The sequence below is a fragment of the Narcine bancroftii genome, chromosome 5 (assembly GCF_036971445.1).
Source record: "Narcine bancroftii isolate sNarBan1 chromosome 5, sNarBan1.hap1, whole genome shotgun sequence".
Classification (NCBI taxonomy): domain Eukaryota; kingdom Metazoa; phylum Chordata; class Chondrichthyes; order Torpediniformes; family Narcinidae; genus Narcine; species Narcine bancroftii.
The window spans coordinates 208639920-208666769 of record NC_091473.1 but is presented as its reverse complement, the minus strand read 5'-3'; the positions used below and the strand labels follow the sequence as shown (position 1 = coordinate 208666769).

Sequence of the window (26850 nt, the reverse complement as noted above, 5' to 3'; positions counted from 1 at the left end):
TTCCCCCTCCCTCCTTCCTCTTGTTCCCATCCCTCTCCCTCCTTGCATCCTCTCATTACTTTACCATGCTCTCCCTCCTTTCCCCTCTCTCTCTCTGCTCCCCGCCTCTCCATCCCTCCTCATCTCTTCCTCCTTCCCGTCTCTCTTACTGTCCCTCTTTCTCCTTTCCCCTTCTTGCCCTCTTTCCATCCCCCACCAGCAGCCCCATTCATATTTGTCTCAGGATTATGGCAACTGCAGACTCTGGTGCCTTCTGTCCTCCTGAGATGGTAGAGGGTGGGGAGGCAGGCGAATGGGCAGCAGCTCCAGCTGGGCAACGGCACTAGCCCGACCAACCTTCACACTGAAGGATCCGCTTTCCCCCACCCTCTCCAGTGATTCCAGATGCAGGCTGTTTCAACATGCCTGTGTTTATTGGTTATGTGCTGTGGGACAGTGGGCAGGGATGTGGGAGGGACCACACCCCTTCAGCCCTCAGAGAAGAGTTGGTAGAGATGACGGATTTGAGGATCCTGAAACCGGGGCAGGAAGTTGACGCGGAGGATGGCAGAGAAACCTTCACTCAGCAATGGCTCTGTGTATCGCTTCCTGTTGGGGATGGGGGGGGGGAAAGAGAGGGTGAGGGGGGTAGAGAGCAAGGACGGGGGGGGGGGGAAACTTGGAGGACGGGGGGGAAACAATCGAGGACGGGGGAAACAATCGAGGACGGGGAGAAACAATCGAGGATGGGGGGGGAAACAATCGAGGACGGGGGGGGGAAACAATCGAGGACGGGGGGAAACAATCGAGGACGGGGGGGGAAACAATCGAGGACGGGGGGGGAAACAATCGAGGACGGGGGGGAAACAATCGAGGACGGGGGGGGAAACAATCGAGGACGGGGGGGAAACAATTGAGGACGGGGGACAAAAAAAGAACATGGTGGGCAAGGTATCCAGAAGGGGAGTAGGATCTAGGAGGGAAAGAGATAGAGGAGGGAAGGGGGTTGAGGAGGAAATGAAGGGGGATCAAAATGGGTCAGAGGATGACATATGGGGATTGAGGAGAGGGAACCAGGAAAGGAGGGAGATCAAGAAGCGTGCTGGATTGAAGAGGGGGAATTAAGGGGGAAGGTGGATCATGGAAGGGTGCATGATCAAGGAAAGGAGGAGGCTTGAGGAGGAAGGGGCATAAAAGCGGAAAGGGAGAGAGATGAAGGTGGGTCGGGGAATAATGGATGATGATTGGGGAGAGAGAACCTGGAAGGGAGAGGATCAAGGAAGAAGAGGGAATTGTGAAGAGGAGGGGGATTGTGGAGGGAGGAGGATCATGGGGGGCTTTATTTGAGGAGGAAGGGAGGGAGGGAGGGAGATCAGGGCAGGAGGAATGGAGTGGTTCAGAGGAGGGGCAAGTTCACTCACCTGCTGCTATTCATCACCATTTCATTGACAGGAACGTGGCTGGTTCCGGAAGAAGTCAGCTCACGGAACTACCAGGGAGAATGTGGAGGGTGGAGATATAGAGAGAGCGTGAGAGCAATAGAAAACCCAAAGCTAGGAACCCCGTCACATCCCCTGCGACACCCATACCCCTACTTCAATGACCTGCTCCCCTCGGACAGCCTCACCCCAAACACTGCGGGGAATTCCATGCATATGAAGGGGGGAGGGGTGCGTAGCAGAGAGGGGAGTGCGTGGAAGAGAAGATACAGGATGGGATGGGTGTTGGGGTGGTGACGACAGTGGAGTGGAGTTGGGTTGGAGATGCGTTACTCACCCTGTTGTTGTGCTTTGCATGCTCAAAGGAGGTAGTGAAGAGGAGGCAGCGACATGGAACTCCAGCCTTTCCAGCGCAGTCCGTGTACCTGGGGAAAAGGAACGGCCAGTAACCTTGAAACGTCCATTTTCTTCAACCATCCCCCAACTTGTCCGTCCTCTTGTCCCTTAGTTCCATCACCATCTACCATCCTCCTTCCTGTCCGTGGCCCTCTCTGCTCTCCCACCATTCATCTCATTCATTCATTCTCTCACATCTGTTCTCCTCTACAATCCTCCCTCCCATCCATTTGTTGCCCTCTCTGCACCCAAGGAGGGGAGAAAGAGGATGTATTGTCCTCACCTTCCCAGTTTGGGGAGGAGGGTGGGGGGAGGGAGGAGGACGAGGGGTGGGGGAAGAGAGGTGGGGAGGAAGGGGGTGGGAAGAGTGAGAAGCATGGGAGAGATGTGGAAGCACAAGAAGGGAGGGTGGGGAAGGAGACGTGAAGGATGGGGAAGGATGAGGGGAGAGGGGTGTGAAGGATGGGGAAGAAAGGGAAAAGGGATGTGGAGAGGGGAGGATTGGGGTGGAGGAGGGTAGGGGAGAGGGGGTGGGGAAGGGTGAGGGAGGTGGAGAGGGGTGAGTGGTGGAGGGGTATGAGTGTGCAGGAGGGGCAGGAAGGAGGGATGACCTGACATACCTGCGCCGGGACTCGGGATCCAGTTGGTGTTGTCCACAACCACTCGCCTCCTGCGGCTCAGCGCTGCCTCACACACGGCCACGCACTTCTGCATGATCCCAGTGTATCCTGTGGAGGGGATGGCGAGCAAGGGAGAGGGAAGGTTCAAAGGTCAAAGGCCATGGAAACATTGTTCCCACCACTGTTGCAGTGGGAGCTTGCTCTGTTCTGAAGAGTTGCCAGAAGAAGGGAGAGCCCCTTCCCTACTCCCCACTGTGATCCCCTCCCTCCATGGCCCCCCCAACTTGATCACTCACCCTATTAGCGTACTCATATCCATCGGCAACCAGGAATTCGCGAATGAAAGTGGATTTTCCTGCTGTGTGGGGGGAAAAACCAGAGAGGGATTGGGGGAGGAGGATGGGAGCAAGAAGAAGAGGGGTGGGGGAGAGAGGGAAGGAAGAGGGTAGCGAAAGGCAGGAGTGGGGGGGGAGTGCGGAGCAGGGGGAAATGGGAAGGGGTGAGGAATGAGAAAGGGGAAGGAGGTGGGGGGAGGGGTGGGGGGGAGGGGGAGGTGGGGGGAGGGGGAGGGGGAGAGGGGGAGGTGGGGGGAGAGGGGGAGGTGGGGGAGAGGGGGAGGTGGGGGAGAGGGGAGGTGGGGGGAGAGGGGGAGGTGGGGGAGAGGGGGAGGTGGGGGAGAGGGGGAGGTGGGGGGAGAGGGGAGGTGGGGGGAGAGGGGGAGGTGGGGGGAGAGGGGGAGGTGGGGGGAGAGGGGGAGGTGGGGGGAGAGGGGGAGGTGGGGGGAGAGGGGGAGGTGGGGGGAGAGGGGGAGGTGGGGGGAGAGGGGGAGGTGGGGGGAGAGGGGGAGGTGGGGGGAGAGGGGGAGGTGGGGGGAGAGGGGGAGGTGGGGGGAGAGGGGGAGGTGGGGGGAGAGGGGAATGGAGGGGGAGAGGGGAATGGAGGGGGAGAGGGGAATGGAGGGGGAGAGGGGAATGGAGGGGAGAGGGGAATGGAGGGGGAGAGGGGAATGGAGGGGTCTTGTGGGAAGGGTAGAAAGGGAGGGGTCTTTGGGAGAGGGGGAGAAAGGGAGGGGTCTTGGAGGAGAGGGGTAGAAGGGGCACATACTTACAGCCTGGGAAGCCAACTGCAACAACCAGCTCGGATACAGTCGACGTGAGGGGTTCTGAGGCCGGCTCGTACTGCGGAAGGCTGGCGTCCACAGTCCTCTATTTAGGGGGAAGAAGGTGCAGGGGGGTCAGTCTAGAGGGACCTGTGGGCAAAAGTGGGAGAGGGAGGAGGGGAGGATGGAGGGAGAAGGGAGGGAAGGGTTACGAAGAGCTCCTCGGATAGATCCCCAGACCCTTCCCTCACTCCCACTCACCGGGTCGAACTCTGGAAGACTGAAGGGAGCCATCTTCCAGCCCAGGAAAAACTCCTCAGGGGTGCTGAAGCAAATCCCAGCATTCAGGGCAAACTGAACAGAAGAGTCAGTGGTTAGTTCGGAGGAATCCCGGGGAAGAGAGCAGATTGTCCATTGGGGGAAGGGGACGAGGATGCATACAAAGCATGGATCTCCCCTCCCAGGGAAACAGGATAATTTCCCGTGATGGACTGCCCCTCAAAGGCATCGTGGACAATTCCTAGAATTTGGGAAAGTTTTCAAGGACAGGGTCATTTCCCAGCGACTGATCGCCTCTCCTGTTGTCGAAGGGCGTGTCCTGGGGATGGAACACCCCTCCTGGCTTCGGGGGTTGGGGTGGTTGTGTCCAGCGAAGTTACTCAAGGATGCACCGCCTCCCCTGGTTTCAGGGATTGTTACTTATCATCAGAATGTCCCTCCTGGGGGAGTTGGAGGACTTTTTCCGGGGTCGGACTGCCACTCCCAGGGATCAGGGTACGTTTCCCAGTGATAGATTGCTCTTTCCAGGGGTCGGGAGAGATTTCCCAAGGACAGACTGCTCTTCCGGGAGTTTTCTATACATTTCCTGGGAACGAGTGGTGTAAGGGTGGTCAGTGGATGTTTGACAGGGGTGGGGGTAGTGGATGGACTGCCCTTCCCAGGTGTCACAGCAGAGTTACCAGACGGTCACTGCAGGAGAAGTCCTTCTTCTTCCGTCCGGGGGCCCAGTCAGCCGGTCTCCCTGCAGCGTCTGGCAGCCAGAAAAGGCAGATTAGTTTGCTGGGGGAAGGGTGGATGGGGAGGGAGGAGGGACGATCAGGGAGAGGTGGAAGTAAGAGGAGGAGGGGTTCATGAGCGGGGAAGCAGTGAGAAGGAGGGGGCAGTGAGGAGAGGTGAGGGGTGTGGGAGGGGCGGTGAGGAGGTATAGGGGAGGGAGGGGGAAGGGAGGTGTAGTAAGGGACAGTTGATGACAGAGGGGGAGGTTCTCTGTTGCTTCTCCTTTGCCCTGCACTTCCTCCACTCTCCCCATCTCTGCCTTCCTCCTCCATTTCTGCCTCCTCTCTCTCCCTTTGCTCTCTTCCACTCTCCTCCCTTTTCTCCTTCCCCGTCCCCACCTCCTTTCCCAACCTCCTGTTTCCCTCCTGTGCTCTCCCCTGTCTTTCCTCCCTCCCTTCCTCATCCTCCTCCCTCCCTCATCCTTCCATCCCACCTTCCTCTCTTTCTCTCCCTGATTCCCCTAGGAATGAGCTCGGAAGCCCAGGCAGCTGGAACGAGCATGGACAAGCAGTGGAATCGTGGATCAGGTGATCTGGTGAACTGCCTGCTACATCACCAGCCAATCGCTGAGGCACTCACCTCCGACGTACACACATTGCCTCAGGTCGATCTCGACGCCGTCGTTCCCCTGGAAGGAGGAGACAGTTATGGATAAAGGCCCTTCTGACCCACTCCTCCCTTCCCCATCATTATCCCACCTCCAAATGTCTTCTGAACCTTGGAATAATCCCCGCCTCGACCCTTCTTCAGCCAGCTCATCTCCCGCACACCCAACACCCTTTAAATCCCCCGCAGGTCCCCTTTAAATCTCCCCCTCACTTCAAACCTGTGCCAAATGGATTTAGACCCCCTGACCCTGGGGGGGGGGGGGGGGTTGGGGGAAAGAGAGAGAGGAGAAGAGAGAGTGACTGTCCACCTTATCCATGCCCCAGGGAAAACAGTCTTCTGCCTGTCCAGCCTCTTCTTGAACCTTGCCTTGAGCCCCTCCAGTCCTAGGAACATAGTAATCTTTCCTGCTCATTCCCCAAATCGATGACATCTCTCTCCCCACCCCCCACCCCCCCCTCCAACCTCTCACCTGCCTCTCCCATCTCCTTCTCTCACTTGCTTCTCCCATTTCTCTCCCCCCACCTTGTTCCCCTTTCATCTCTCTCCACCCTGGCCCAGACCCCCTGTGCTCAGTCCCTCTTCCTGGACTATCTGTTAAACAGTGTCATTGTTCCCTGTCCGCCCCCATTGACTCCTTCCTCTTGTTAGTCAGTGTCCAGGGTCCGTAGGCTGGGCGCAGCCATCTTGATTCCTGTGCACATGCGTGAGTCTTTGGTTGGCGCATGAGCGGTGGGTTCACGTATTGGAGTTCGGTTGGTGTATGAGTAGTGCACACATGTCAAACTCTGGCCCGCGGGCCAAATTTGGCTTGTGATATAATTATATTTGGCCCGCAAGATCATTTCAAAAATGTATTAGAGGTGGCCCGCTGGCCGCCGTGCCAGTATAGCGCATGCACAGTAATACAACAAATCCCAGAATGCATTGGTGTCAGCCTGTTAATCGCCCCCACCTCCTCTGTTTACATTGCAGGGTCTCACCGTGGACTCTGGTTTTGGGGCCTGGCCGGTGTCAGGGGAAGCCAAGGCCGCTTCCCAGCGCCCGGAACCGGAGGCCTCGGGCCTGACCTCGCCAGGACCGTTGCCCACTCCCCCTCCCTGCCGCAGGCCGAACCGCGACTCATGGTGACGGGGCTGCTGATCCGCCGAGATGCCGCCCTGCAGCGAGAGCCGATGCCCCCGCACTGTCATTGTCCAACCCGATCGCCCGCAAACCCCGCCCTCCCGCACACAGGCCTGAGTAAGTATTATGAACTTTATTCTCAGGATAAATCAATCTTCCAATAGTTTCATGTCACAGTGATAAATATATTCCTGGTTAAAAATGGTCCTGCACCTGGATACAAGCTCATTAGGCATAAGTGTAAATCAAAGGATATCTGTACCAATGGAAAAAGGGCATGGCAAATAACCCTGCTAGAGTTCATGCCCACAATCAGTCACCCATTTGATTGTTTCAGGAATCATGTTATTCTCCCACATTCTCAATAGCCCTCAGATTTTACTATTCGACAGCACACTAGCAACATTTGACAAATCCTCTATAGAGAAATATTATTTATTGAATATTTTATTTTTCATTTGTTAATGCTTCTGGAAAGAGTTTATCCAAAACTATTATTAAACATTTATTTTAATAAGAAAAAGTTTAACATTACATGTTGAAAGAAGAGAAAACATGCAGATGTTGTTGAAAATTTTCAATAAATATTTAGTTCGGCCCTCGACTTAGTCCAAGTTTTTAATTTTGGCCCTCCGTGAATTTGAGTTTGACACCCCTGGAGTAGTGGGTTCGCTTATTAAGTTCACTTGGCGTATGCACAAGAGTTAAGGGCACAAATTCAGTATCGTCAGGGCACTTAACTCTTGCGCAGGCACCACACATGCACCAACCGAAGACTCGCACACGCGCACAAGAATCAAGATGGCCACGCCCAGCCTATGGACCACAGGACGCTGACTAACATGGTAAGTACGCACATTTTGGCTGTTACATGCCCTGTATACCTGTTATAGTTTGTCAAATAAAAAGTTTACTTTAAGACTTTGATACTCTACACGCACAAGCAAAATTCCAACTTAGTCCATTTTGAGATACGACCAATCCTTCGGTCCCAATTACAGTCGTAAGTTGGGAAGTACCTGTATTTACCTATTCCTTTCCTCATCTTGTACACCTCCGCAAAATCACACTTGTCCATGTATTCTGTCAGGCCATTCTCCAACCAGATATTAACATAGACTTTTCCAATTTCTTTTAACCTTTTTTACCTGGGGCTATCTCTAATGAACTCCCTGTCTCTGAGGAGGGTATTCCAGCCCAGAGACAGCGGGGTTGGGGAGTTACCTGTTCACGAAGGTGGTCCAACATTCCCAGCAAAGGCTTCCGGTACAAACCCAGTCCGGTGGATATGTAAACCTGCATGGGGGGGGGGGGGGGGGGGGGGTGAGGGAGAAGGTAGGAGATGGAGAGATAACTAACATAACTCCCCTCCCTCTCTATTGCTCACCATCAATAGCCCTCCCACTCCTCCCTCCACGCCTCTTCATCTACGGGGTACCCTCCCCTCTCCCCACACCCAATCCCCTCCCATCCCCAACGGCTTCAACTACAGGGTACCCCACAGCCTCCTCTCCGATCCTTCCACAGCCTCCTCTCCGATCCTTCCACAGCCTCCTCTCCGATCCTTCCACCCCTTCCCCCAACTCCACCCTCTCACCTGCAAGGGAACCCCCAGCTTCCTCCCCACAGCTTCCAGCTTACTGCGGAAGTCCTGAGGGTGAAGCTTCCCCCGACTGATCCCCCTCTGATTGGTGAAGCAAACGATCTGGAACAGAGAGGGTGGGGGGGTGGGGTGAAGAATGAGGTCAGTCGGCGTTGAAATGACAGGGTCCCTGGGGACAATTTGCCACCCACACCATTCAACCCAAAAAAAAACCCTCCTACACAAGCAGCGGTCATGTCCCAGGAACACTTTTATTATCCCCCACCCCATTTCAGGTCAAGAAGAGGCACAACATGCGATAAAATGGGGTATCAGCAAGGGTTAGGGGGTTTTGAGGGGGTGGAACAAGGCACAGAGAGGATCCGAGACTTCTGACAAAACATGCCTGGCAGATTCCCAGAGCCCCACCTTGTATCCATCTTGAAACAGCTCCTTCAATTTGCGGGGAATTTCAGGATAGAGAATTCTAAAATAAAACAGCAACAAGATCAATTCAGGATTTCCCCCCCCCCCCAACAATACCCCAGTGCCAGTGTAACTGTGTCCCCACTGATGTTAACCCCCCCTCCCTCAGTGTAACTGTGTCCCCACAGACATTAATCCCCCTCTACCCCAACACCCAGTGTAACTGTGTCCCCACTGACGTTAATCCTCTTCTACCCCAGCACCTGGTGTAACTGTGTCCCCACTGATGTTAACCCCCCCCCCTCAGTGCAACTGTGTCCCCACAGACATTAATCCCCCTCTACCCCAGCACCCAGTGTAACTGTGTCCCCACTGACGTTAATCCTCTTCTACCCCAGCACCTGGTGTAACTGTGTCCCCACTGACGTTAACCCCCCCTCCCTCAGTGCAACTGTGTCCCCACAGACATTAATCCCCCTCTACCCCAGCACCCAGTGTAACTGTGTCCCCACTGACATTAATCCTCTTCTACCCCAGCACCTGGTGTAACTGTGTCCCCACTGATGATAGTCCCCCTCTCTCCCAGTGCCCAGTGTAACTGTGTCCCCACAGACATTAATCCCCCTCTACCCCAGCACCCAGTGTAACTGTGTCCCCACTGACATTAATCCTCTTCTACCCCAGCACCTGGTGTAACTGTGTCCCACTGATGATAATCCCCCTCTCTCCCAGTGCCCAGTGTAACTGTGTCCCCACAGACATTAATCCCCCTCTACCCCAGCACCCAGTGTAACTGTGTCCCCACTGACGTTAATCCTCTTCTACCCCAGCACCTGGTGTAACTGTGTCCCCACTGATGATAATCCCCCTCTCTCCCAGTGCCCAGTGTAACTGTGTCCCCACAGACATTAATCCCCCTCTACCCCAGCACCCAGTGTAACTGTGTCCCCACTGATTATAATCCCCCTCTCTCCCAGTGCCTGGCGTAAATGTGTCCCCATTGATATTAATCCCCCTCTCCCCAGCACCGGTGAAACTGTGTGCCCATTGACGTTAATCCCCCTTTCCCCCAGCACCCAGTTTGACTGACTATGCCCATTGACATTAATCCCCCTCTCTCCCAGCACCCTGTGTCACTGCGTCCCCACTGATATTAATCCCCTACTGGCCCTCAGTGGCCCTCTTCCCTAGCATCCTGCATCACTGAATGTAACCCCAGGGTTGATCATCCACCTCCCTCAGGGACCACTCTTCACCAGTATCTCTCTAGGACAGTTCTTTCACCTCCAATCATCGATTCCAGTAGGAAACACTTTTCCTGATTTTGTTGCAATAATCGTCCCATCGATGTCAAAACCTGCAAACTTTCAAAAAAAAATCACTTCGATAGGTTACAGATAATATCAGATTCAATCAATTAGTGATCATATCCCAGGCTATAACCTTGTCCTGAATATCTGCTATTCTATCTATAATCACCATGAACCCCTGGATCAGGTTCCAGCCTGTGACTCCCTTCCTGGAATCTGTTATTCTTTAAATAAACCCCACCAACTTCTTGATTAGATTCCAGAATGTAACTCACTGTATTACGAGCTCCCATTTTAGTAACATTGGATTTCCATTGTAAGAGATGGTATAGACAGTTAACATTTCACACAAGCACCAAGCACAACACAAGTCACAGCCCAGCAATAATTTGATACATTGGAAGAACTGAAGGAAGACTTGTCACACTGTTCCAGAATTCGATAAATTTTCAAAGACACTGTGATTTTTCAAGGGAGAACCATTCTGACGGCTGGAGAGAAAACAGCTCTTGTGGCCAGCTATCTTTGTGGAAATCAGAGCAAAGCATGCTCTGTGAATGACTGGGTCTTTTTGGTGGATTGTCCAGTGCTAGGAGAGTCTTTTTGGGAAGCAAAGTTCTTCATTTTGATTGTGACTAACAGTGGAGGTCACTTGGAGAGACTGTTTCATTTTAAGTGTGACTAGCAGTGAAGTTACTTTAAGAGACTGACTGGTGCCAGGGTCTTGGAAGCTTCATGGGGGATGCCCATTTTTAGTCTTGACGACAAAGGACCAGGACAACAGCTCATCTGGATGGGCATTTCTTCAAAAGCACCTTGTCGGAGGAGTCACGTGATGGAGTAGTGGCCGGACGGTGAACTCCAGCCCTCTCCAGAAAAGTCGGGAAAAACAAGTGAAAATACAAAGGCACAGAAATACAAGTTAAAGAAAAGTGAATATAAAGGTGGAAAGAAGATGGAGACAAAAGGAGAAAAATCAAAATCAACGGAAAGAAGAGAGGAAGAGAAGACAACGGAGGAAAAAGGTGAAGGCCTTACCTGTCCGAAGAGGCCCGCTGTGGAGAGAAGACCCCACTACCTCAGGTCGGTAGAAAGAGAACTACAACAATGGCTCACAGAGCCGAGTAAAAGTGCGCAACCGCGCATTGCGCGATGCGCATGAAAAAAAACACACCGACGGGAGGGGGGACCAGCTGGGGAGTCGATCTCCACAGCCGGCAACGACAGCTGCAGAACACCTGCAGCAAGAAGAGACCACAGAAGACAATGGAAACAAGAAAGAAGAGGAGGAAAGGGCAGCAAAGGAACAACAGATGGTCAACCTAGAGGAAGAAGAAGAGGAAGAGGAAGAGTACAGGGAAATAGAAGAAGAAAAGAAAGGCAAGGTAAAGGAGGTACTTGCTCTTGTTAGAGGATACATGGAGTCATTTAAAGAATGGCAAACACAGGAATTCAATGATTTAAGAAGAAGAATAAACAACACAGAAAAGAAAATAAATAAAATGGATATGACCTTAACAGAAATGGGGAAAAAAATGGACAAGATGGAAGAATGGGCAATAGCAGCAGAAATGGAGGTAGAAGACTTAAAAAAGAAATTGGAGGAATCTAATAAAAAAACTAAAGAGACACAAGAATTACTAGCCCAAAAAATAGATATAATGGAAAATTATAACAGAAGAAATAACATAAAGATAGTGGGCCTTAAGGAAGATGTAGAAGGCAAGAATATGAGGGAGTTTATAAAAGAATGGATCCCTAAGGCCCTAGGATGTCCAGAACTACAGCAAGAAATGGAAATAGAAAGGGCACATAGAGCATTGGCCCCTAAACCACAACCACAACAAAAACCAAGATCTATTGTAGTAAAATTCCTAAGATATACTACAAGAGAAAAGGTGCTGGAGAAGACAATGGAAAAAGTAAGAGAGGGCAACAAACCACTGGAGTATAAAGGGCAAAAAATCTTCATTTATCCAGATATAAGCTTTGAACTCCTAAAGAAGAGAAAAGAGTTCAATGCAGCAAAAGCGATTTTATGGAAGAAAGGATATAAATTTACACTGAAGCATCCTGCGGTATTGAAAATATTTATTCCAGGACAACAAAACAGACTATTCTCGGATCCAGAAGAAGCACGAAAATTTGCAGAACAATTACAAAAATAGACTGAGGGATGAAGACGGGTAATGAGAGCAAAAATTATCACGATTGATATGTATGTGGGTAAAGACAAAAATAGACTGAGGGATGAAGACGGGTAAGGAGGGTAAAAATGACCACGATTGATATGTATGCGGGTAAAGAGGTATAAGAGTGAATAGAGACAACGGGCATATGTGAAAGTATCTGTAATTAGAGGAAAACATAGAAAGTATAGACAAGAATTAATAAGGGAAGGTAATGGAATAGAGAGAATAAGGAGGGAACTAAAAGAGTGACCTTTGTGACATATAAAAAACGAAATCTTTTCTGGGGGGGCTGGGTGGGGGGAAAAGAGCGGTCACTGCAAAATCAGTTGACGCTTGCGAGTGGATTCGCAAATCCAAATGGAGAGGGGAGATGTGGTTGTCCGACAAGGGATAAAGGGCAACTCAGGAGGGGAAGGGGAGATTGGGGATAAAGAAGATAGAAATAGGAGAATAAGAAAAATGTTGGATGTTGTAGGAATGTTGTCTGGTAAAGAGTTGAAAATAAGAAAACAGAAATGGAAAAGGAGGAAAGGTAATGATGGAAAAACGGAAAGAGAAGATAAACAAAATATAAAATGGCTACGCTGAACTATATGACTCTAAATATTAATGGAATACATAACCAAATTAAAAGGAAGAAACTACTAAATTTACTGAAAAAGGAAAAAATAGATATAGCATTTGTCCAAGAAACACATTTAACTGAATTGGAGCACAAGAAATTAAAGAGAGATTGGGTAGGACATGTAACAGCAGCATCGTATAATTCAAAAGCAAGAGGAGTGGCTATATTAATTAGCAAAAATGTGCCATTTAAAATAGAAGAGGAAATAATAGATCCAGCAGGGAGATATGTTATGATAAAATGTCAGATATATTCAGAGCTTTGGAATCTACTTAATATATATTCACCTAACGAAGAAGATCAAAAGTTTATGCAAGATATCTTTTTGAAGGTAGCTAATACGCAAGGGAACATACTAATAGGAGGGGATTTCAATCTGAATTTGGATCCAAATATGGATAAAACGGGGAAAAAAATTAACAGGAAGAACAAAGTAACCAAATTTATAATTAAATCAATGCAAGAAATGAAACTTGTGGACATATGGAGGAAACAAAACCCAAAAGAAAAGGAATACTCATACGACTCGACTAGACATAAAACATACTCAAGGATAGACCTATTCCTGTTATCAGCCCACATACAAGGGAGAGTTAGGAAAACGGAATATAAAGCTAGACTATTATCGGACCACTCACCCCTGTTATTGGCAATAGAGCTAGAAGACATCCCTCCAAGAATGTATAGATGGAGATTAAACCCCATGCTACTTAAAAGACAGGATTTTAGAGAATTTATTGAAAAACAATTAAAAATGTACTTTGAAGTAAATACGGAATCAGTGGAAGATAAGTTTATACTATGGGACGCAATGAAAGCATTCATTAGAGGGCAAATAATAAGTTATGCAACCAAGATGAAGAAGGACTATAATCAGGAAACAGAGCAGTTGGAAAGGGAAATAATAAACATAGAAAAAAAATTAGCAATAAAGGAAGATACAACCAAAAGAAGAGAATTGGCGGATAAAAAAATAAAATATGAAACATTACAAACATATAAGGTGGAGAAGAATATAATGAAGACAAAACAGAAATATTATGAACTAGGGGAAAAAACACACAAAATCCTAGCATGGCAGCTTAAGACAGAGCAAACTAAGAAAATGGTATTGGCAACAAGGAAAAAAGACAAACAAATTACATATAATCCAAAAGAAATTAAGGAAAACTTCAGAGAATTCTATGAACAATTATACCGAACCGAAAACGAAGGGAAAGAAGGGAAAATAGATGAATTTTTGACTAAAATTGAACTACCAAAACTACAAATAGAGGAACAAAATAAATTAACAGAACCATTTGGAACAGTAGAAATACAAGAGATAATAAAAAATTTACCAAATAATAAGACACCAGGAGAGGATGGACTCCCAATAGAATTCTACAAAACATTTAAAGACCTAATAATACCGCCCCTCCTGGATGTAATCAACCAGATTGATGAGACACAAAACTTACCAGATTCATGTAAAACAGCAATAATTACAGTGATACTAAAACAAGGGAAAGATCCACTCTCACCAGCGTCATATAGACCAATATCTTTGCTAAACACAGATTATAAGATAATAGCTAAACTATTAGCGAACAGATTAGCAGAACAGGTACCGAAAATGGTAAATTTAGACCAAACTGGATTTATCAAAAAAAGACGCACAACAGACAATATTTGTAAATTTATTAACTTAATTCATGCAGTAGAAGGAAATAAAGCACCGGCAGTAGCAGTTGCTTTAGACGCAGAGAAGGCCTTCGACAGAGTAGAATGGAATTACTTGTTCAAAGTATTGCAAAAATTCAGTTTACCGGAGAAGTATATTAATTGGATTAAAGCATTATATAAGGGACCGTTAGCGAAAGTGACAGTAAATGGACATGTATCAAAGCAATTTAACTTAAGCAGGTCAACGCGGCAGGGATGCCCACTATCACCATTATTGTTTGCGCTAGCTATAGAACCACTAGCAGAATCGATAAGAAGAGATAATAATATAAAAGGAATAAAAATAAAAGACAGGGAATATAAAATCAGTCTGTTTGCGGATGATGTGATAGTGTACTTAACAGAACCAGAACTATCAATAAAAGAACTATATAAGAAATTGAAGGAATATGGAGAAGTGTCGGGATACAAGATAAACGTAAATAAAAGTGAAGCAATGCCTATGAATAACGCGGATTTCTCAAAATTTAAGGAGGAATCCCCATTCAGATGGCAAACGCAGGCAATAAGATACCTAGGTGTGCAAATAAACAAAAATCTAGGCCAATTATATAAACTCAATTACAATCCACTAATGAAAAAATTACAGGACGATTTAGAGCATTGGAAAGAGCTACCACTAACACTGATAGGAAGGATAAACTGTATTAAAATGAACATTTTTCCAAGGATACTATACTTATTTCAGGCATTGCCAATACAACTGACAGAAAAATTCTTCAAAGAGTTAAAGAAAATAATAAGGAGATTTTTATGGAGAGGGGGGAAACCGAGGATAGCACTAGACAAATTAACAGAATGGTATAAACAAGGAGGCTTACAATTGCCAAACTTCAAAAATTATTATAGAGCCGCACAATTAAGGTACCTATCAGATTTTTATCAAACAAGGGAAAAACCAGACTGGACGAGACTAGAATTAGATAAAATAGGGGAAAAGATACCTGAACACATATTATATAAATGGGACGAAAAATTGGTACAACATAGAACTTCTCCAGTATTACACCATCTCCTCAATATATGGAAGAAGATTCATGTAGAAAGAAATAAAATAAATTATCAATTACCAAAACTAATATTGACGCAAAATAAGCTACTCCCTTTTACAATAGACAACCTTGCCTTTAGAAAATGGGAAAAAAAAGGGATTAAAAGAATAGAAAATTGTTTTTCAGGAAGTAGATTCTTATCCTTTGAACAAATGAGAGATAAGTACAATATAACGGGAGATACAGCGCTGGCATATTACCAACTGAGATCCTACTTGAAAGATAAATTAGGAAGCAACTTGAGTTTACCAGAGGGAAGTAACCTTGAATATGTGATTACAGATACAATGTTAATCAAAAGATTTATAAAAAATATGTATATTAAACTGCAAGAAAAGGAAAATGAGGAAACAAATGGTAAAACTAAACAAAAATGGGAACAAGATTTAAATATAAAGATAAAAAAGGAAACATGGGAGAAGTTATGCTCTGGAACGATGAGAAATACAATAAATACGAGGCTGCGTATGATACAATATAATTGGTTACACAGACTATACATTACACCGCAAAAGTTAAATAAATGGGACCCAACAGTATCTGATAGATGTTTTCGATGTAAAAAAGAAAGGGGAACAACAATTCATGCAATCTGGACATGTGAGAGAGTAGAAAAATTTTGGGATGATCTCAATCAGATATTAAATAAAATAACAGAAAACAATATACCAAAGAATCCAGAGATCTTTCTCCTAAGTAACATAAAAAATAAAGAATTTGGAATTGACTTGGAGGATGCACAAAAAAGATTTGTTAAGATAGCCCTAGCTGTAGCAAAAAAATGTATTATGTCAACCTGGAAATTGGAAGATAATTTGAAAATACAACAATGGTATATAGAAATGAATAAATGTATTCCATTAGAAAAAATAACATATAGTTTAAGAAATAATATTGAAATATTCGAACAAGTATGGGAGCCTTACATTAAATACAATAGCGAAAACCTACCGGGAACAAACATTACCTAAGTTGATGGAAGGAGAAGAAAAGAAAAGAATGGACTCAGTAGAATTTCTGGTGTATTTTTGTTGAATGACAACATTGTCTAACTGAATTAATGCAACCTAGATTGTATAACTAAAATGGATGAGGGGGGGGGGGATGGGGGGGTGGCTTGGGAGGAGGGAGGGGGGAGGGAGAAAAAGTCACTGTAAATGTGTGGAAAAGAAAAAGTGTATATCATGGCTATTGTGATTTATGGTGTGAAAAATAAAAAATTAAAAAAAAAAAAAAAAAAGCACCTTGTCAAATGCCTTTTGAAAATGTAGAACAACAGATCCGCAAGAGTGGGTCACAGGCTGGGATCTGATCCAGGGATTTCGAGGGTTTATATCAGTGCTTTTCAAACTTTTTTCCCCACTCACATACCACTAAGCGATCTCTGACTAATCACAGAACATTTGTGGCAATAGGATCACTTAAGGTGGTATGTGATTGGAAATAAAAAGTTTGAAAATCACTGATATCCAAATCAGTTCCCATCCTGTGATCCACTCTCGACCATCTGTTGTTCTACATTTTCAAAAGGCATTTGACAATACCCCACATGTGGCTACTTAACAAGAACCCATGGTATAATAGGAAACATACCAGCATGGGTAGAGCATTGCCTGATTGGAAGGAAGCAGAGTTAGAATACAAGGATCATATTCTGATTGGCTGCCAGATGCTAGTGGGGTTCCACAGGAGTCAGTGTTGGGGTTGATTCTTTTTATGTTGTTTATCAATGATTTGGATTATGGAATGAGTGGCTTTATAGCCAAGTTTGCAGGCGATACAAAGGTAGGTGGAGGAGCAGGATGTGTAGAGGAAACATGGAAGCTGCAGAAGGTCTTAGGCAGGTTAGAAGAATGGGCAGAGAAGTGGCAAATAAAATATGTCAGAAATGTACAGTCATGCACTTTTGCAGTAAAAATAAACAAGCAGACTATTTTTTAAATGGGGAGAAATTTGAAAATATAGAATAACGTGCAGGTTGAGTCAGTGGTGAAGACACATTCAATTATGGCACACATTTCAAGAGGGATGGACAAGCAGGGGTGTGACGTCGAGGCTTGTGAACAGTTTTGGGCTCTTCAAGTATTGTGAACAGTTGGAGGAGTCACGGGATGGAGTAGTGGCCGGACGGTGAACTCCAGCCCTCTCCAGAAAAGTCGGGAAAAACAAGAGAAAATACAAAGGCACAGAAATAAAAGTTAAAGAAAAGTGAGTATAAAGGTGGAAAGAAGATGGCGACAAAAAAAGAAAAAACAAAATCAACGGTAAGAAGAGAAGAGAAGACAACGGAGGAAGAAGGAGAAGGCATTACCTGTCCGAAGAGGCCCGCTGTGGAGAGAGAAGCCCGCTTCCTCAGGTCGGTAGAAATAGGACTACAAAAATGGCTCGCTGAGCTGAGTAAAAGTGCGCAACCGCGCATGAAAAAAAACACACCGACAGGAGGGGGGACCAGCTGGGGAGTCGATCTCCACAGCCGGCAACAACAGCTGCAGAACACCTGCAGCAAGAAGAGACCACAGAAGACAATGGAAACATGAAAGAAGAGAAGAAAAGGGCAACAAAGAAACAACAGATGGCCAACCCAGAGGAAGAAGAAGAGGAAGAGTACAGTGAAATAGAAGAAGAAGGGAAAGGCAAGATAAAGGATATACTTTCTCTTGTTAGAGGATACATGGAGTCATTTAAAGAATGGCAAACACAGGAATTTAATGATTTAAGAAGAAGAATAAACAACACAGAAGAGAAAATGAATAAAATAGATATGACCTTAATAGAAATGGGAAAGAAAATGGACAAGATGGAAGAGCGGGCAGTAGCAGCAGAAATGGAGGTAGAAGACTTAAAAAAGAAATTGGAGGAATCTAATTAAAAAAACTAAAGAGACACAGGAACTACTAGCTCAAAAAATAGATATAATGGAAAATTATAACAGAAGAAATAACATAAAGATAGTGGGCCTTAAGGAAGATGAAGAAGGCAAGAATATGAGGGAGTTTATAAAAGATTGGATCCCTAAGACCCTAGGATGTCCAGAACTATAGCAAGAAATGGAAATAGAAAGGGCACATAGAGCATTGGCCTCTAAACCACAACCACAACAAAAACCAAGAGCTATTTTAGTAAAATTCCTAAGATATACTACAAGAGAAAAGGTACTGGAGAAGACAATGGAAAAAGTAAGAGAGGGCAACAAACCACTGGAGTATAAAGGGCAAAAAATCTTCATTTATCCAGATATAAGTTTTGAACTCCTAAAGAAGAGAAAAGAGTTCAATACAGCAAAGGCGATTTTATGGAAGAAAGGATATAAATTTATACTAAAGCATCCAGCGGAATTGAAAATATTTATTCCAGGACAACAAAACAGACTATTCTCGGATCCAGAAGAAGCACGAAAATTTGCAGAACAATTACAAAAATAGACTGAAGGATGAAGACGGGTAATGAGAGTAAAAATTATCACGATTGATATGTATGTGGGTAAAGACAAAAATAGACTGAGGGATGAAGATGGGTAATGAGAGTAAAAATGATCACGATTGATATGTATGCGGGTAAAGAGGTATAAGAGTGAATAGAGACAATGTGCATACGTGAATGCATCTGTACTTAGAGGAAAATATAGATAGTATAGACAAGAATTAATAAGGGAAGGTAATGGAATAGAGAGAATAAGGAGGGAATTAAAAGAGTGACCTTTGTTACATATGAAAAGTGAAATCTTTTCTGGGGGGGGGCTGGGTGGGGGGAAATAGCGGTCACTGCAAAATCAGTTGACGCTTGCGAGTGGATTCGCAAACCCAAATGAAGAGGGGAGATGTGGTTGTCCGACAAGGGATAAAGGACAACTCAGGAGGGGAAGGGGAGATTGGGGATAAAGAAGATATAAATAGGAGAATAAGGAAAATGTTGGATGTTGTAGGAATGTTGTCTTATAAAGAGTTGAAAATAAGAAAACAGAAATGGAAAAGGAGGAAAGGTAATGATGGAAAAACGGAATGAGAAGATAAACAAAATATAAAATGGCTACGCTGAACTATATGACTTTAAATATTAATGGAATACATAACCAAATTAAAAGGAAGAAATTACTAAATTTACTGAAAAAGGAAAAAATTGATATAGCATTCGTCCAAGAAACACACTTAACTGAATTGGAGCACAAGAAATTAAAGAGAGATTGGGTAGGACATGTAACAGCAGCATCGTATAATTCAAAAGCAAGAGGAGTGGCTATATTAATTAGTAAAAATGTGCCATTTAAAATAGAAGAGGAAATAATAGATCCAGCAGGGAGATATGTTATGATAAAATGTCAGATATATTCGGAGTTTTGGAATCTACTTAATGTATATTCACCAAACGAAGAAGATCAAAAGTTTATGCAAGATATCTTTTTGAAGGTAGCTAATACGCAAGGGAACATACTAATAGGAGGGGATTTCAACCTGAATTTGGATCCAAATATGGATAAAACGGGGAAAAAAATTAACAGGAAGAACAAAGTAACCAAATTTATAATTAAATCAATGCAAGAAATGAAACTTTTGGATATATGGAGGAAACAAAACCCAAAAGAAAAGGAATACTCATACTACTCGGCTAGACATAAAACATAGACCTATTTTTGTTATCAGCTAGTATGCAGGATAGAGTAAGAAAAACAGAATATAAAGCGAGAATGCTATCGGACCATTCACCCTTAATATTGACAGTAAAGCTAGAGGACATCCCTCCAAGAATGTATAGATGGAGATTAAACCCCATGCTACTTAAAAGACAGGATTTTAGAGAATTTATTGAAAAACAATTAAAAATGTATTTTGAAGTAAATACGGAATCAGTGGAAGATAAGTTTATACTATGGGACGCAATGAAAGCATTCATTAGAGGGCAAATAATAAGTTATGTAACCAAGATGAAGAAGGACTATAATCAGGAAACAGAACAGTTGGAAAGGGAAATAGTAAATATAGAAAAAAAATTAGCAATGAAGGAAGATACAACTAAAAGAAGAGAATTGGCGGATAAAAAAATAAAATATGAAACATTACAAACATATAAGGTAGAGAAGAATATAATGAAGACAAAACAGAAATATTATGAACTAGGTGAAAAAACGCACAAAATCCTAGCATGGCAGCTTAAAACAGAACAAGCTAAGAAAATGGTATTGGCATCAAGGAAAAAAGACAAACAAATTACATATAATCCAAAAGAAATTAAACTTTAGAGAATTCTATGAACAATTATACCGAACTGAAAACGAAGGGAAAGAAGGGAAAATAGATGAATTTTTGACTAAAATTGAACTACCAAAACTACAAATAGAGGAACAAAATAAATTAACAGAACCATTTGGAACAGTAGAAATACAAGAGATAATAAAAAATATACCGCCCCTCCTGGATGTAATCAACCAGATTGATGAAACACAAAGCTTACCAGATTCATGTAAAACAGCAATAATTACAGTAATACTAAAACAAGGGAAAGATCCACTCTCACCAGCGTCATATAGACCAATATCTTTGCTAAACACAGATTATAAGATAATAGCTAAACTATTAGCAAACAGATTAGCAGAACAGGTACCGAAAATGGTAAATTTAGACCAAACTGGATTTATCAAAAAAAGATGCACAACAGACAATATTTGTAAATTTATTAACTTAATTCATGCAGTAGAAGGAAATAAAGCACCTACAGTAGCAGTTGCTTTAGACGCAGAGAAGGCCTTCGACAGAGTAGAATGGAATTATTTGTTCAAAGTATTGCAAAAATTCAGTCTACCGGAGAAGTATATTAATTGGATTAAAGCATTATATAAGGGACCGTTAGCGAAAGTGACAGTAAATGGACATGTATCAAAGCAATTTAACTTAAGCAGGTCAACGCGGCAGGGATGCCCACTATCACCTTTATTGTTTGCGCTAGCTATAGAACCACTAGCAGAATTGATAAGAATAGATAATAATATAAAAGGAATAAAAATAAAAGACAGGGAATATAAAATCAGTCTATTTGTGGATGATGTTATAGTGTACTTAACAGAACCAGAACTATCAATAAAAGAATTATATAAGAAATTGAAGGAATATGGAGAAGTGTCGGGTTACAAGATAAATGTAAATAAAAGTGAAGCAATGCCTAAGAATAATGCGGATTTCTCAAAATTTAAGAAGGAATCTCCATTCAGATGGCAAATGCAGGCAATAAGATACCTAGGTGTACAAATAAACAAAAATCTAGGCCAATTATATAAACTCAATTACAATCCACTAATGAAAAAATTACAGGACGATTTAGAGCATTGGAAAGATCTACCACTAACACTAATAGGAAGGATAAACTGTATTAAAATGAACATTTTTCCAAGGATATTATACTTATTTCAGGCATTGCCAATACAACTGACAGAAAAATTCTTCAAAGAGTTAAAGAAAATAATAAGGAAATTTTTATGGAGAGGGGGGAAACCGAGGATAGCACTAGATAAATTAACAGAATGGTATAAACAAGGAGGCTTACAATTGCCAAACTTCAAAAATTATTATAGATCCGCACAATTAAGATACCTATCAGATTTTTATCAAACAAGGGAAAAACCAGACTGGACGAGATTAGAATTAGATAAAATAGGGGAAAAGATACCTGAACACATATTATATAAATGGGACGAAAAATTGGTACAACATAGAACTTTTCCAGTACTATATCATCTCCTCAATATTTGGAAGAAGATTCATGTAGAAAGAAATAAAACAAATTATCAATTACCAAAACTAATATTGACGCAAAATAAGCTACTCCCTTTTACAATAGATAACCTTTCCTTTAGAGAATGGGAAAAAAAAGGGATTAAAAGAATAGAAAATTGTTTTTCAGGAAGTAGATTCTTATCCTTTGAACAAATGAGAGATAAGTACAATATAACTGGAGATACAGCGCTGGCATATTACCAACTGAGATCCTACTTGAAGGATAAATTAGGAAGCAATTTGAGTTTACCAGAGGGAAGTAACCTTGAATATGTGATTACAGATACAATGTTAATCAAAAGATTTATAACAAATATGTATATTAAACTGCAAGAAAAGGAGAATGAGGAAACAAATGGTAAAACTAAACAAAAATGGGAACAAGATTTAAATATAAAGATAAAAAAGGAAACATGGGAGAAATTATGTTCTGGAACGATGAGAAATACAATAAATACGAGGCTACGTATGATACAATATAATTGGTTACACAGACTATACATTACACCGCAAAAGTTAAATAAATGGGACCCAACAGTATCTGATAGATGTTTTCGATGTAAAAAAGAAATGGGAACAACAATTCATGCAATCTGGACATGTGAGAGAGTAGAAAAATTTTGGGATGATCTCAATCAGATATTAAATAAAATAACAGAAAACAATATACCAAAGAATCCAGAGATCTTTCTCCAAAGTAACATAAAAAACAAAGAATTTGGAATTGATTTGGAGGATGCACAAAAAGATTTGTTAAGATAGCCCTAGCCGTAGCAAAAATATGTATTATGTCAACCTGGAAATTGGAAGATAATTTGAAAATACAACAATGGTATATAGAAATGAATAAATGTATTCCATTAGAAAAAATAACATATAGTTTAAGAAATAATATTGAAATATTCAAACAAATATGGGAGCCTTACATTAAATGCAATAGTGAAAACCTACCGGGGACAAACATTACCTAAGTTGATGGAAGGAGAAGGAAAGAAAAGAATGGACTCAGTAGAATTTCTGGTGTATTTTTGTTGAATGACAACATTGTCTGACTGGTTTAATGCAACCTAGATTGTATACCTAAAATGGATGAGAGGGGGGGGGTGGCCTGGGAGGAGTGGGGGGGGAGAAAAAGTCACTGTATATGTGTGAAAAAGAAAAAGTGTATATCATGGCTAATGTGATTTATGGTGTGAAAAATAAAAATTTAAAAAAAAAAGTATTGTGAACAGTTTTGGGCTCCTCATTTAAGAAAGGATGTGCTGACCTTGGAGAAGGTTCAAAGGAGGCACACAAGGATGATTCCAGGAATGAAAGGGTTATCATATGATTATCATATGTGTTTGCCTGTCTGTGTTTGTCTGCCTGTACTCATTGGAATTTAGGAAAATGAGGGGGGGTTGGGGTAGAATTTAGAAAGGCATGGACAGAGTAGTTGTTGACATGTTGTTTCCCACAGTGGGAGAGTCCAGGACAAGAGGGCACAACTTCAGGATTAAAGGGCGTCCACTTAAAATGAAATGCACAGGAATTTCTTCAGCCAGAGGGTGGTGAATCGGTGGAATTTATCACTACAGGTGGTTGTGGAGAACAGGACATTGGATGCATTTAAGGCCAAGATTGATAGGATCTTGATTCGCCAGGACATCAAAGGTTATGTGAAGGCTGGGCAGTGGGGCTGAGTGGATAAATTGATCAGCTTGATTAAATGGTGGGGTAGAATCGATAGGCTGAATAGCAAATTTCTGCTGTCTTCTGGTCATATACAAAACCTTGAACCCCTGGATCAGACGCTAACCTGTGACCCTCTCTCAGACATCTTTTATTGTCCATATAAACCCCACAAACCTCAGGATCATAGCCCAGCCTGTAACCCACTCCCAAGGATCAGATATTCTATACACAACACCCTTAACATCTTCATCAGAAGCCAGACTGCAATGCACATCTGGGTATCTGTTATTCTACATATAAAGTCCCCGAATGCCCAGATCAGATCATAGCCTGTGACCCACTCCCATGCTGGTTTGTAACCCTCTCCTGGGATCAGTTACTCTATAATAGAAACTCCCTGAACCCCTGGATCATCTGCCAGGAATGAGTTAATCATATATACATGTCATGAACCCATTGGTCAGATCACAGCCTGTGACTCATTCCCATGGATCTGTTATTCTGAATATAAACCCCTGGATCAGATCTCAGGGGATTTGTTATTATGAAATAAACCCTGAACCCCTTAATTAGATATCAGCCTGCCACCCACTCTTGGGGACCCGATTATTCAATGCATAAACCACCCAAAACCCTGCATCTGGTCCCAGCATGCGACACCCTGCTGGGGATCTGTTTTTCTGTACATTTAAATCCCTCAAACTCTTGGATCACATCACAGCCTGAAACTCACTCCCAAGGATTTGTTATTCTCTAAACCCCCTGAATTCCCCTACAATCCATTCCCAGGGACCTGTTGTTAAATACATGTCACCCCACCCCTGGACCAGACCCCATCCTGTGATCCTTTCCCAGGAATTAGTTATTCTATATATAAAACCCCCAAAACTCTTGATCAGATGCCTGCCACCCTCTCCTGGGCACCTTTTAATCAATATATGTAAATGGACTGCAAACTTTGACCCACTCCCAGGGATTTGTTATTACATGCATCAACTCTTGATCTCCTGATCAGATCCCAGCCTGTGATCCACTCCTGAAATATGCTATTCTATAATAGAAACCCCTCCATACTCCTGGATCAGTTATCAGTCTGTGATCCACTCCAGAAATATGCTATTCTATAATAGAAACCCCTCCATACCCCTGGATCAGATCCCAGCCTGTGATCCACTCCAGAAATATGCTATTCTATAATAGAAACCCCTCCATACTCCTGAATCAGATCCCAGCCTGTGACCTGCTCTTCAAAATCGATATAACCCTTGATCACTTTCCAGCCTGTAAACCGCTCCCAAGGATTATTATGGTTTATATAAACCCTCAAACCCCTGGATCAGGTCCCAGCCTGTGCCCACTCCCAGGAATCTGCTATTCTATATAGAAACCCACTGAACACCTGAACCCAATCTTGGGAACCTGGTATTCTACATCTAAACCACCCTGAACCTCTGGATCAGATCTCGGCCTGTGACTGTTCTCCCAGGTTATTGGTGTGATCTACTATCCCTCACCTTTGACCTGGCACACACTCCTTCCATGGTGAAGACCATTAGGCTTCCCTGCTCCATCCAGATATTCTGTGGACAGGGATACCCCGACTCCTCCACACCCTCCTCGCACCCCCTCTTGCTGGGGGGTCCAGAGAAGTCTGCTGTCTCCTCCAGGGTTCTCTTCGCCTCCACCACTGCCTGGCTCGAGTTGAGACGAGAGACTCCAGGATCGCAGAAGCGGATGGTGTAGGGGTACTGCCCATTGACCAAATAGAGGGTCTCCCCTTCGTGGAGGACTGCTTCAGCCCCTGTCCGTAGAACCAAGCCTTCGACGGTGGTGGGGTTGGTTCCCAACTGTCGGTGGGGTGGGGATTTAGGTGAGGGAGGAAGAGAGAAAAGGAAGAAATTGGTGGGGAGAGAATAGGAAAGAGAAAAGAAAAAAAAATTACTTAACATCTGTGTCAGGGAGCTTCATTCTGTGTATGACCCTAAGAGTGCTTGAGGCAGGATGAATTTTGATACCTCTCATTCCCCCAGGTGTGTGTGTGTGTGTGTGTGTGTGTGTGTGTGTGTGTGTGTGTGTGTGTGTGTTTCTCTGTCTGTGGCTCTCTGACCGTGTGGCTGTGTTTGCCTGTCTGTGTTTGTCTGCATGTGTGCACATCTGTGCTTATCTCTGTGCTCGTGCCTCCGCCTGTCTGCATATCTCTGCCTGCGTGTACCTACCCAAGTATGTCTGCATGTGTGCACGTGAGAGACAACATGGTGCGGGGAGAGGAAGAATGAGAGGGAGAGGCATGGGAGAGGCAGATTGGGAGGAGAAGTGGGGAGAGAGGTGAGTCGATTCCAACCTGCTTCACATGAACAGTCTTGGTTTTGTAATCAGCCACCAGTTGCACTGTGGGAAAAGCAAAGTAAGATAACACACAAAAAACACTCAACACATTCAGCTGAAAAATCCTCTCTTCACCGCATGTCCTCTCCCTTTCCCTCTTTCTCCATCTCTATCCCCCTCCTCCTCTCCGCCCCCCTCTCCCCCTCCATCCCTTTTCCCCTCCTCTGCTTTGGCCCCGGCCCCCTTTCCCCTCCTCTGCTCTGGCCCTGGCCCCCTTTCCCCTCCTCTGCTCTGGCCCCTCTCTCCCCCAAGCTACTCTCACTGTCTCTCTTCCCACCCCATCTCCTTCTCTCTCACCCCTCACTCTCCAATCGCTTGCTTCCACTCTCCACTGTCCCCCTCTTCCCCACTCCCTCCCATGCTCTCATTCCCCCATTCCACCTCTTTCTCTCCCCCTCTCTCTTGCTCCCATCTCCTGTCCCCTCCTTCCTCACCCCCACTGTTCCTTCTCTCATCCACCCTCTTCCTCCCTTCCTCGCGACTCCCATTCTTCTCCTCTACCCCACCCTCCTCACACCCCTCTCATACCCCTCATCTCCCTCACTCCTTCATACTCCTGCTCTCACCACTCTCCCTCCCAGCTCCTCCTCCCTACCTCTCCATTGTCTCATTCTTCTCCCTTCCACCCCTCTCCTCCTCCCTCCTTTTCCCCCTCACTCCATTCACCTATCTTCCCTTCCCCTCTCTGCACCTCACTCCCTCTCCACCTGACTGTGCTTCTCCCCTTTCCTTTCATTGCCTCAGCCTCCCTTTCCTTCCTCTTTTCTCCTCCTCTCCTCATTACCCCATCCCATTTCA

The 26850-nt window shown here is 44.4% G+C and overlaps 1 protein-coding gene across 1 annotated transcript; it reads right to left on the bottom strand.

Annotated features, from left to right (window-relative positions):
• Window positions 1-394: 394 nt before the first annotated feature.
• Window positions 395-26833, bottom strand: pnkp (polynucleotide kinase 3'-phosphatase). The gene is given in 18 exon segments (XM_069942524.1): window positions 395-588; window positions 1401-1468; window positions 1756-1843; window positions 2435-2456; window positions 2459-2527; window positions 2530-2542; window positions 2731-2792; window positions 3543-3639; window positions 3795-3887; window positions 4493-4563; window positions 5169-5217; window positions 7545-7616; window positions 7918-8025; window positions 8332-8389; window positions 9613-9692; window positions 25182-25514; window positions 26009-26149; window positions 26765-26833. Coding segments are annotated over 18 exon segments (1614 nt in total). The 3' UTR covers window positions 395-467.
• Between the last annotated feature and the right edge of the window lie 17 nt (window positions 26834-26850).